The sequence below is a fragment of the Trachurus trachurus genome, assembly GCF_905171665.1.
Source record: "Trachurus trachurus genome assembly, chromosome: 15".
NCBI lineage: Eukaryota > Metazoa > Chordata > Actinopteri > Carangiformes > Carangidae > Trachurus > Trachurus trachurus.
Window position 1 is genome coordinate 27090949 of NC_139906.1, and position 13378 is coordinate 27104326.

Here is a 13378-nt window from a genome sequence, read left to right on the forward strand (position 1 = left end):
TTTATATTCAAGCAGTAATAACCTGCTCGAATAGCGTACATAGCACCAGGGACCGTCTACCGGACGCGGAAGCGCTGTGAATAGCCACAAAGTTTCGAGAAACAGAGCCAGTTTACTTTAACCGCTGGTGTTGTGTCGTGGCGCAGGCCTCCGCGGCCAGCTCGCGCCCTGCAGCGATCGTTTCGGCATCTATTTTGTGCACAAGCCGCAGCGATTGCGTCTCAAGCTAGGCAGGAAGTCAAACATGAAACAACGAGAGAATCCGGGAATTTTTTTCTGGGAAAAAAAGTAAAACAGTTTTAAAAATAAAACAGTGTGTGGGCGTGTGGGCATAATTTTTCTAAAAAAGTGACAGCCCTAGTACGGTATGGTCAGGTATGGTATGGTATGGTCTGGTCTAGTACGGTATGGTACAGTCTGGTCTGGTCTGGTCTGGTCTGGTCTAGTACGGTCTGGCATGGTATCCTATGGTCCCTGCTGTTGCTGCCCAGCCAAAAAAACAATCTTAACCTAAGATCCGCTTGCTGGCTTCTCTTCAGAGCTTTCATCCGTCATGGACTCGAGCCTCGGGAGTTTACTCTGTTGTCATGGAGAATATCTCAACAACGCTTAAGCATAGAGAGTGTCTCCATGACAACAGAGAAAACTGCATCTGCCAATGAAAGTCCGTGAAATGTGGCTGTGGAGATGAGTGGACCTCCAGTTGGGATTATTTTCAGAGTCAAACTGCTAATAAAAACGTGATGACTTGTCTTTAAGATGCTCATAAAAATGGAAGTTTGAACATCTACCATTTCCATTGTGAACTCATGTGCTGAGGAGTTGTGTGCTGAGAGGGGCTTGGTGGTGAAATAGCTCTGTCAAGATACAGTACATCATGTTAGATGATGAGCTCATTCCAATACCCAGGTCATTAAAAGTAAAGGCAAACCTCTGAACCGTCTTTACCATCTGCACAAATCTTCTCTTAGGATTAATATTATTATTTTCACACATTACAAGAAAAAAAAAGTCATGAGGGCATGATTAACCGATGATTGATAATTGATTAAGAATTTTGTTGATTATGTGAATCTGATCTAACATGCTTATCAGTGATTGGTTTCAGAGACAGGCTGATTAATCAACTTGGCTTTTTTATCAGCGCTGACAGGACACTAAATAAACTATTGTTATCAGCAGAAGTCTCAGCTCTGATAGTGGCTGACGGCTGCACACACTTTCATCAGGCAACTTCAATTTATTGCACCAGATCCCCACACACAGGAGGTCGGGGTAACATCAGTGTGTAACTACAGTCATTCATAAACAGGGCTGGACTAAACTAAATACTAAACAAACGGCCTCCTATAGGTTTGTAGAACAACCTGTGTTGTCACAGCCTTATCAACAGATGACTAGGGACAACTAGGATTACTGTGATTAAAATGGGTTGCATCACTCACATGCTGACTGACTGTGCTGACTCTGACTGGGCTGTCTAGACCGTCCGCTCCAATTATAATTTTATCGTATTGGCCAATTAAATGGACATCAGCTATCGATGTCATATTGGTCTTTACTATCTAGTATCAGTCGACCTCTAAACTGGACTGACTGTGACCAGGCTGCGTTCACGTGACGTCTCATACCTGAGCATGTTGACGTGCTCATGTTCCTCTAGTTACTTTACTCTCTAGGCTGGGTACCATAGCTTCCCCTTATTATTAATGAGGAGCTTTGGTTAAGAACAGGGTTTTTTTTTTTTTTTAAAGGTGCAGCTCCCGTGCCAAAACCACCCCGCTAGAAGCTCCAATCCATCCCCCGGAAAGAATTTGCCAAGTGGAAAGGATAGTTCATTAACTGCAAATAAACTTCTTTGCACTAAAACAAAGGGAAACATTTACAGTTCTAGCTATTTATAGGTTATTATGCTATTATTTTATTGCTCTGGCCTCTGAACTAAAAAAAAAAAAAAAATAGTTTAGAGCAAATGAATTTTTTAAGGTCACTGTTATAAATAAAGTTTTGCAAACTTTTAAGTGTTGCAATTTACACTGTAACTTTGTTGCAACCTTCCTACTGTATGCATTGATCACAGTAGTCTGTGGTTTAAGGTTACGTTGTTAATACATATAAGGTTTCTAACTGTCAAGAATAGTGTCTGAGTCTCAGACAGAGGATCTAACCTGTGTGGCTTTTAGTTTGGCTCAGGGCCTCAGGCTCTGCTTCCATTAAGAGCTCCACAACCGCTAATAGTTAAACTGTTCAACTCTAACTAAGAGGACAGCTGCTGGTCTGTTATATGGAATATATGCTTTCTGAATGTGGCAGGACGTAGGGGGTTTGAACCCCAGTCTCCTGGGTAATAGTCATGCGCACTGACCATTCAACCAACGGGATATCCCAGTGGCCAAGTAGCCAGGGTGCATGATCGATTGGAGGCATAGTAGTGACAGGGCCGTCAACTGTCACATATAGTATCTTATGCCATTGGCATTTCATAATATAAAAAAATAATAATGGATCAATAAAGAATCAGTAGTTTTCCCAATGATCGAAAAAGGACATTTCCTAGTCTTTAGCCTTAACTCTTATTTACTGATTGAGAAATGTCAGGCCTTAAGCCCCGCCCACCACCTGCTTGTTCTATCTATCAGATTAGATACTAATTTGCAACAGTATTGTTACATCTTTGCCTCCACCATTCGACACACAACTTCACACAACACTGCTAAATCCCCAACCACCACCCACCCACCCTCAGCAGCTCAACATGGGAACTCGAAAAGTTGATGGTCACAACACTGTGTTGCTGCTGTCGCCAGCATAAAACTAACTGAACATGGCAAGAGCTGCTGCTGAAGGACCTTCACCACCAGTTTTAGTCAACCCCCTCATTAACTGTATTTATGGGCCAACGTTTTTATTCAGTTGGCTCCTACAACCAGGCATGTGGGGGAAAATCTAACCTCTATCTAGCCTATGGAGGAGTGCCCACTGTGTTTCCTGGTCTACCCAAACCATGGCTCCTACTGCCTAGCAACCAAACCAGCTAGAGCTTACTGAGCTGCTTTCTCACGGGGAATTCACCACAGGCTACACCATCACATTTACACATGATCTGAATTAAAATGCAAAGAAAAAAAACAAAGGACATGGAGATAGAGAATGTTGTCACAATTCTTCTTCTTTATGTTTCCTTCAACGTACTAATTTTCCCTGTGGTATTGAGTTTTTTCCTGGGTGTCGGCATAAAGTTTTTAATAAATCTGTCATCACGAGACATTGGTGTACGGCACTTCAAGGTGGAGACACTCAGTCATGCTGTTGACTGATTGTTTCACTCATCATCACGTCTCAAACAAACAGAGGCCCCGGCCTCAGTGACAATGGTAGAGGGAGACTAAGGTTTTAAAGGGCAGTTAAAGGGATAGTTCAACTTTTTTGAAGTGGGGTTGTATGGGGTACAAATGGCCATTAAGTATAATATCTGCATTTTTATTTCCACCGCTTACGAGAAGAAATATCGTAATTTTGAGACGGGACTTCTTGTAGGTGGCGAAAATACGCTGATTTATTGTCCCTCATTCAGAACAGTGTATCGGTGCAGCGTGATGCGCCAGTGTTTCTCAGTGGAGGAGGCGGCAGAGACCTTTCTACTGCAGATATTATACCATTTGTACCTCATACAACCCCACTTCAAAAAAGCTGAACTATCCCTTTAAGTCTTTTGTACCTCAGGGTGGAGACATGAAGCGTCCACTGCAGGCGGAGAATTGTACTGTCTCCAAACAACTAGCTTGTTGCTTACCCAGCGTTGCATCAGGTGTTTTTGTGTGCTGCAGCATGGAGACCACATCAGCTGATTGTTATAGGTTTTATCTTTAATTCATAACATTTAGATGCAAACCATTTATACCACTTCCTATAATGATTATGTATTTATGGCATATCCATAGTTGCACTACCACCGTTTATTGGATCTATGGTGTGTACATTTAATTCTTCTAATTCTATACCTCCTTCATTCCCTGCATTTATATTTCATGATATTCACACTTGCCAGCACTCACACTGTGTTTATCTCAGTATATTCATACCATATTTATTGTAGCATATTCATATTTAACCTTACTGCATCACACACATGCAGCAGACTAACATAAAGCGCTTGATCTAAACTAATTATCTGGTGACATGTTTGTCTGGTATCAGGCCCAGAGTTCAGTCCAGTCGTCCCAGTGATGGAGCAGCACAGGTCTGCTCATTAATCAGCAACAAACACATAAACTGTGGAGTATTATCACTGTACATAACAGATACTGTCCACAGTGTGTGGACTTTAACACATCCACTGATCAGGACTTTAGTTTCACAATTTTGTAGTATTTTTTGTGGTATATTTTTCAATGTCTATTATGCGTTATGTGTATATTTCTCTTTTTGACTCTTGCAGTGTTTTGCCTTTTGACTGTTCTTATCTTATTTCCTTATGTTTATTATAACTGTACTAAACACCGAGTCAAATATCTTGTCAGGTGGACGAGTCGTTAAGAGCGCTTCACTTTTGGCATCGCCCAATGGAGTGATCGCCGGATCGATTGCCGACTGTGCTGATCTGTACTGCGTGTCATTCCCCCCGTCTCTCTACCCACTTTCCTGCCTCTCTCCACTGTCCTATCAATTAAAGGCAAAAATGCAAAAATATATCTTATATATATCTATTTCCAGTGTCATGTGATTTAACGTGCGAGTGTAACTGTGATGAACTTCCCAAGTGCTTCGTTATCTTAAGGCTGCTCTGGTTATATTGCTGTTGTTTGCATGTGTAGGTGTTGTGGTTTTGCTGCATGTTGACAGTGCCAAGTTTTAGTTGTTACTTTTATCTTACATGATCGGGATGATGTACTTGATTCCAAAATAAGACACTATTGTGTTGCACAGAGACTTTATAGCTGTTGCTAATTTTCAACTCCTGTCCCTCGTTGGGCTTTTATGTGTGTAATGAAGTGAAAACAGTCACTATCAAAAACCACACAACTGATGATATCTTACAATAAGCTAAAAATACACAGATGTTCAGTCTACAAAGAGACAACAGCAGCATGTGAAGCAGACTAATGGTCAAACAAAAGACAGTTAACAACACATCCAATGAGGTAGACATGAGTACAGCTCTGGTAGCTTTCAGCTGCACTGAACCTTTGTTGGAAAGGAATTTATCTATATATCTATTTATCTATATATAACCAGTGATGGGAATTACAGTGTAATAAAATAACGGCGTTACAAACGGCGCTCATTTTTTCAGTAACAAGTAATCAAAAAGGTTACTGTTTCACCTGTTATATCGCCGTTACAGTTACTGACGATAAAATGTGCCGTTATTTGACTCAAGAAGTCACGTCACAAGATAATACACCCGTTAAAGTGTACATTATATAATATTTCAGTCCATCAACTAGTCAGAAGAAAGATGTTTATCTGGAACTAACCAGTAGGCTATATACCAAGGGTTCCCAAAGTGGGGGTCGGGACCCTCTGGGGGGTCGCGAGGCACCAAGAGTGGGGTCACGAGCTGTAATTGTTAAAAAAGTAGTAGTTCAAATTTAAAAATAAAACCATGCAAATAAATTTCCCTCCCTCATCTTTAGATGCCTACAGAACGTGTCTATTGGGAAGATGATCTCCAAGTAGCCATCTCCAATATTTAACCATGTCATTAGGAGAGATTAACATTCCGAAAACGTAAATTTGCACAGCAACAATGTTCACATGTTTACTCAGTACTGCGGTTTATGGTTGCACATGACAGAAGCAATGTTCACTCATTAGTTACATGGATATTACTTTGACTAAGGTATTCTGCTTTTTACTTCTATATCTGGCTACATGTAAAATCACTTCCTTATTGTAAGGCTGTTCAGTTGTTTTGTGTCATATGCCCGTGTTCGGATACGTCAATTGGTGCGTGGGCTTTGTGCGCATGTCACCTCCGAGGATAGTAGGGGTCGTCAGTCAATGGCACCGTTATTTTGGGGGTTGTGGGGTGAAAAGTTTGGGAACCCCATGGGCAATACGGCACAGGCAGGCGGAGGGATACTGAGTGAGTTGGTTAGTTCCAGATAAACGGGAGGTTAGGGTTATGGTTAGGGGGGCGAGTCCATGTAATTTGACAAATTTGAGCATTAGCCTATATTCTAAAAAAGTAACGCAATAGTTAGTCTACTTTTCCTAGTAATTAGTTAGCTACTTCTCTAATGTAGTAATTCAGTTACCTATGGGGAAAATAACTAGTAACTAACTAGCCTATAACTAAATACTTTTTAAAAGCAACATGCCCAACTGTCTACAACTAGGTAAAAACTAAGCAGGTGGTATGTTCTCAGTTTGTGACAGTGATGTTATCAGTGTGTGTGTGTGTGTGTGTGTGTGTGTGTGTGTGTGTGTGTGTGTGTGTGTGTGTGTGTGTGTGTGTGTGTGTGTGTGCCTACCTGATCTTGTAGTTGGGTAAGGTGTGCTTCTTCTTGATGACCCGCTTCAGCTGGTTGACTATGATGGAGGTGAGCTGGGGCAGCGGTCTCCCCTCAAACTGAGACTTCACCTCGAAGTCCACCAGGGGGTCCTCCAGGAAGGAGAAGGACCAATGGGAGAAGGGCATGCGCGTGAACTGCAGCCTCAGCCTGCCCACCACGCGCCTCATCTTAACGAACAGGTATGCCGACTTCCCGAACACCAGCTCCACGTCGATGGCCAGGTGGAAGCCGCCGTTGTACTCGATGTCCACCTCGAAGTTGAGCTCCTCGGGCATCCCGTCCTCGTTCATGTGCACCGGCTTCATCAGCCGAGCCGTTTTAAACACCGGTAGAGAGTTGCCCAGGGAGATGTCCCTCAGGCTGAGCCCCTCCAGCAGCCGCCCGGCCGTCTTGGTCTGCAGCAGCTCCTCGAACTCCACCTTGATCTTCTTAGTGAGCCAGTGTCTCACCACGGGGGTGTCACGGAGCTCCCTGAACAGGAACAGGAAGATAGCGTTTAAGAAATTGCACGTCTCCGGTCTGGTGGCATCAACCGGCTCGCTGTGAGGAGGCGGCGGCTGCGGCGGCGGCGACGGCTGTTGTTTGGGGCTGCCGCCGGTGACAGCCGCTTCCTGCTGCCGGGCCGAGGCGGCCTCTTGCTGTTTGGCCGCAGCAGATGTCGTGCCGTCCGGCTGCTGCTGCTGCTGCGGCTGCTGCTGACCTGCTTCGGCATGTTGGGTATTAAAGTAATCCTTCAACGCGTTATCGGGCACTACTTTGACATACTGCACTGTCCTGCTTACGGGCTCGGGGCTCCTCCGGTATATCAGCAAGAATTGTAATATCAACGTAACGACCGCTCCGGACAACGCGGAAATGAGCATTAAGTAAATCATCTCGAGCAGCTGCCCCCCCCGCCCCCGACGACGGGCCCGACTCACACACTCTTCATATTCACGCGTTGAGCCGTTTTTAACAAAGCAAGTTCCACCTGGTCGCTCTCAAAGCTGCCATATCATCTGCTTCTTTCCTGGGCTTCACAATCCTCACCTGATTGGACGAACCGGCTGCGTCGACGTGCGTAATGACGGAGGCAGACGCGTTCAAGGTGCGTAGGTTTTCCCAGTTGTCCCATGCTAAGACCTGAGTTGACCCTTTGAAACGTATCCTGCATGATATCATACATTACCAGGTGATCACAAGTGACCACTTGTGTCAGATTACGTCCAATACAAGATATACAAGACATTTAGTATGAGTTATCCTAGTAGAAGAGAGCAGAAAATATATCTGTAGCGGATTACTACCACACTAAAAAAAAACATGAGCTCCTGTATCATGACTATTCCTTTTCACCATTACACCTCTTCATAAAAGAAAGCAGTATCACACAGCATCTATATATGACAGTAAAACAAGTTATTCTATCTTATAACAACTCAAACATCCAGAGGTGGACATTGTAGTTTGTAGTCAAGACCACCGAACCCAAGACCGAGTCAAGAAGACCAAGATCCGGAGCAGACCAATGCAAGACCATTTTCAAGACCATTACTGTATTTATATGAGTACTGATAATAATCATGTGGATTGATATTTACATTATTCCTCAGCTAAAAAGAAAAGATAATTTTATATAAAATCTAAACCTTATTTGGATTAAACAGAAGAACACAGAACCTCCAGAAGTCTCCTCCCACTGTTGACACTGGTGCAACCAAGTTTTTCAGATGGTTACACAAGCGTATACTTTTGTAGAACAATTTTAATTATCTTAAAGTTTTTGAATTACATTACATAAACTAAAGTAAGTGAGTGACAGAGAGACATTGTAGTTAAAAAAAAAAGCTGCAGCTGTGGTCTTGACTGGTCTTGAGAAAAAAATTCTGTCCGAGACAAGAGCAAGACCTTGAAAATGTGGTCTCAAGACGAGTACTACAACACTTTGACATGCATAGGTCCACACAGCTTCCTTACTTAAGTCACATATTCAGTAAACAGCATGACTGAGTGAGTCCAGTACAAATGGTTGTTGACTCACATTTTTACTGGAGTGGAGTAATTGCTTTTGAAGGTGCTTTAGTATTTTATGTCACACAGCGTTGTGTTGTTCCACAGTGTAAAGAACTCCATGACTCTGAAACAACAACATACTGACTGTGATGAAACTGTAGAATAAGAAAAACATGTAGCATATGTTACACAGTCTATGTAAGTAGTTATAAAAACACAATTGAATCAACAATGGGATTGAATACACTGCTTCTTCCTACTTACTTACTAACTGCTTTGATTTGTTTTTGCCTTTTTATTGTATTATATGCATTGTATTGTTTAACATGTTCAAAATAAAGTCTTCATTCTTTCAATCAAATTGGCATTTTCATATTTCTTTTTTGACAAAGTTTGGTCACGTCAGCACAGTAAGCATTTAAAACAAATGTTTCAACCCCTGACTTAAGGACATGTGACTCTGGGTGAAGAATCAACTTCCTCATCTCTAATAACGTATAGCCATCATTAGGACTCTGCAGGTTCAAACATGACTGAAAGGGAGAAGTTGGCCATAACAGTTTTTTTCTCCATGTAAATCAGCATAGTTTATCACATTTTGAAAATAGAAGAGAACAAATTGTTGACTGAAAGCTCCCCTCTACTGTGTCTCTTTTTATATTCTATTTACTATATACATATACATGCACAATACAATACAGTAACAAGAAAAAGTCAAAGATAAAATTCAGTCAAGAACAAACACAACCTGCTTTTACTAATAACAAACAAATAATAGTGGTGTTCTTGTTCAAACATTGACAGTGGAGCTAATTCAGAGTCTCGGCACAAAGACGATGGGGTCACAGCTGAAGGTTTCAGGTCTTGATCTTCACTGGTCCATTCCAGAAACTGAATTCACTTTGATGTTTAGGGTCATTGTCCTGCTGCGTCAGAAGCTGCTTTGCTCCAGCAGGTGTGCAGACACTGTGACATCACTCTGATCCACATGATGTGGAGCTGCTCTGGTCCAGAGGCAGGAGAGACCCAGATCCTGAACGGCGCACAGCCAGCATTAGAGCTACAGGGTGTTAATAAAGAAAATATGTTGTTTTATAGGGCATCGGTTGAATCACTTATCAGATACGGATTACAACTTGGTTTGGTAATCTTCCTGTAAAACTAAAAGCACAAATACAGAATCTGATTGGCCGAGCGGGAAAAATAATTGGTATGCCACCCCCATCCTCTCTCCAGGTGATTTTTGAGGAGACGGTGTGGAGGCAAGGCCACAAAATCGCTGGTGATCCAAATCATGTTCTTCACAGCGAATATGAGCTGTTGACTTCAGGAAAAAGGTACGAGGTTCCGCACTGTTAAATGTCCTTAATTGACCCCTTGCAGCTACGTCACAATTAGAACGTGACGCGAGAGGCGACACCATGACGGACGGCAGAAGGTGCTCCGTGATAATGTACTGTGTATGGGTCCCGTCCAACAATGTGGCTCGATCACTTCACACTACAACCTCACAGCATTATCACTTATTTAAAATAGAATATCTACTCATCCGTTGCAATAATCTGTTTGTTTTTTTTGTTATTCGCCGTAGAATATCTCAGTTTTCTGTGCTTTTTCCACTGCTAAGGAGTTAACGTCAGTCAGTGCCACACTCCCCATACAGCAGCTGCTGCTGTCTTTGCTGCTGCTAACTACAGTAAACAGACCTGGAAATTAAAACCTGGTCCGACCTGTGGGTGTTGAAGACCTGACCCGACGTCTGTATAATTAGTGATCATTCTCTGATTAAACCCGGCTGAAAAATAAAAGAAAACAGGAAGCCGTCTTCGTTGTAATCGCCGCGATCCGACGGCGGCAACTACGTTGTGACGGTGCTATGTTTAATACGAGCGTTAGCTGTTGTTAGCCACAGCATGTAGCTCAGCTAGTTAGCTTCAACTGTGTTTACATCGACTATACACTGTAGATAAACTAACGTATAATGGCATCCATAACGTGTCTGTATATCTTCGCACTGGTCCTGTTGCTCATGTAACCCCGCTGCCAGTGGCCAGCCCCCGGTTCTTAGCTCTAAACCAGCAAGGAGTTGGTGCTTCAGACCAGTTTTAAGAACCAATAACTGGTTTTTAAGCGGTGGAAAAGCAAAGAACCGGTGCTAGTCAGGCTCTGGCTCCGAACCAGCACTGGAACCAGCTCAGTGGAAAAGGAGGGGAAACCCTACAACCCCGGTATGTCACAAAACTATAACGCGCCCATTGAATTACATTGACGTTCACTGTTCTTTTGCCGTCCATCATGGCGTCCGGAGCTATCGCGAGTGGAACGTGACGTCACGTGCAAGGGGTCAATATCTACCTCCATTCAAGTATTAAATAGATAGCGTGTGTGTGTGTGTGTGAGTGCGAGATTTATAAAGGGATTGTGCAATATAAACCAATAGGGAAGTGCAATAGAAAAATAGGAGTGCAATAAAATAATCAGTGCAATAGAATGAATGAGATGCTGTATATGAGCAATAGGAAGAGCGTTTGTAATAGTGAAAATAAAGAGAGATAGTGTGTCGGTGTGTGTGTGTTGGTGCAGACAAATGTGTTTTATTAGATGTTTATGTGCTGATATGAATCTTTGCTATATGTAAACAGACTTTTTTTTCCTTCTCTCCTTTGAGCGTTTTGTGATGTGAATATGTGATATTCTCTTCTGTCCAAAACAAATTTCTCCTAAGGGAGACAATTAGAAAAAAAACAACCAAAATGAACTGAAAAGATGGATTATTATCAAACAAAAATGATTCCATTACTTTTTTTTATCAGCCTTAAAAGACTTTGGCTGTGGAACCCTGAACCACACACATCACAACATCTCAACATTAATGCTCTCTTATCTTATCTTTCTGAGTTTATTGCTTTGGCTTTTCTACATTGTTATCATCAAACAGCGATATGAGCACTTAAAGCCAGATTCATTCATTCATTTAGCTGACATAATAGAATAAATAGAACTGTATTTATCCAGAAGGGCAATTCAGTTTTGCAATTGCAATTAGTTAAAAGTTAAAAAATCAAGCCCAGAACATGAACAGCATACATGATCATATTATACTAAAAATGAATAAATAGTTGAATAAGTAAGTAGTTCATTCAAGGGAGCAGTCATCAAGAAAAACACAATATCATAGATAAAAAAAAAAAAAAACTCATTGAGAAAGGTAATTAAAATAAAGTTATTTATTCTGTATATATAACAGTGTCTCCGTACACACTGCGTGTGAGGAAGGCTTAATAAACCTCCTCATGGTTGTTGCCAGGTTCCTTCCCTGTTTATCAAGGGTCAAAATACAGCATGAACCATTGGTGAGGCGTTTTGCAGTAAGATGAGGTGTGGGAGTGAGCATCATCAGTCCAAGATGCACTTCACTAACGTAATAATCAATAACCAAATAATCAGTACAAAATTTGTTAAATAGCTTTACAAATGACTGAACATTTGCGATAAACGTCTGCATTATCAACAGTTTAGACATAATAGAACATATTGAGGTTGACTGACTCAGTATTTACACAGAACTTGTGCAGTGTTTGTCCTCAGTCAGATTGGATCAGCTTGTTTAGGTGTTTGCTGATAAAAGTGGTTCCACGAAATTATGACTACTATACAGACTTCCTGACTACTGTATACTTTGGTGTGGAGGCAGTCTGCAACTGTCACTTCTTCTCATTCCCCACTCATTTCAGCTTGTCCTGTCAGAACAGAACAGGACTAACTGTCACTTTAGCGACGGGACTGTTTTTATGTGCAGTTACTGGGAAAAAACACGTTGGAGCTGCAAACATTGCATGCGATCTCAAAGAACATAACGCCATTGTGTCATCTCTATTTCCATATCTGTGACATAAATCTTTTCACAATGAGAAGCTGTCGTGACATGAAGTGGACAGAAGGTGGCGCCAGATTAAAGTCAAGGAATGACTAAAGTTAAGATGAGGGCCATGACCTCCCAAGGTTCAAGGTAATCCAGCAAATGTGAACCCATGAGACATGAATACTACTCCCTTTTATAAGTCATGTGCATTTACTACATCATAACAGTGTCTATGTGTAGGCAAAGAATGGTTTAAACCTGCATTGATATTTTTACATTAACTATGGAATATGATGTACTGTATGTGTATGTGATAATAGGAATGTCATGATCTATCTGCTGCACTATCTGGAGGTGCCCACTGTTAACCTTTTAGCACATTGTATTTGATTTTCTAAATATTACATTTGAAGTTATTCAGTCTCATCTTGTCAGCCACAGATTTTGCTGAACCTGTGTGTAGCAGCCTATACTCATCTGTCACAGCTGGGCAGAGTCTGGTCTGACAGCCAAAGGATGTGTGTATGTGCCAGAATGGGCCCAGATGTGGAAGAATATGGATTATATATGATGATGACACTCAAAAAGCACATGCTCAAAACTTAACACATTCCGGCATGATTTTTCTGACATCATGACAAAACTTCTAGGAGTGCATCTTCCATTAGATCCTCAAACCTGTTTATTAGGATATTAGGAACAACCTTTTTTGGCATAATGGACAAACTGTCAGCCTCTATGATGGATGGGTTGTAGATTTTCAGTTAGACCCTCTCCTAACAGGAAGAAGGAGGACACCTTTAACATCTGCTGCTGCATTCACTAAAGAATGTTTTTTTCTTTGTAGCTATTTTTGTCAAACTGTCCTGAACTTACTTAGTTTGACACATGGTGTCCCGTCATTGATGACAGGGTGGAGAACAAGTTAATGCAACAAGCTCATGTTACTGTACTGAGCAGCCAAATCCCAACAGACCTCAAAACTGTGTTTCAATGGTTTGGTCAA

At 41.7% G+C, this 13378-nt stretch overlaps 1 protein-coding gene across 1 annotated transcript in view; it reads right to left on the reverse strand.

The window, feature by feature from the left end:
* pdzd8 (PDZ domain containing 8) overlaps positions 1-7487 on the reverse strand; it is a 54936-nt gene extending 47449 nt beyond the window's left edge. The window contains exon 1 of the mRNA XM_083988051.1: positions 6477-7487. Within this exon, the coding sequence (XP_083844177.1) occupies positions 6477-7393 (917 nt within the window). The 5' untranslated portion in view covers positions 7394-7487. The remainder of the gene's footprint in view (positions 1-6476) is intronic.
* Positions 7488-13378: the final 5891 nt, after the last annotated feature.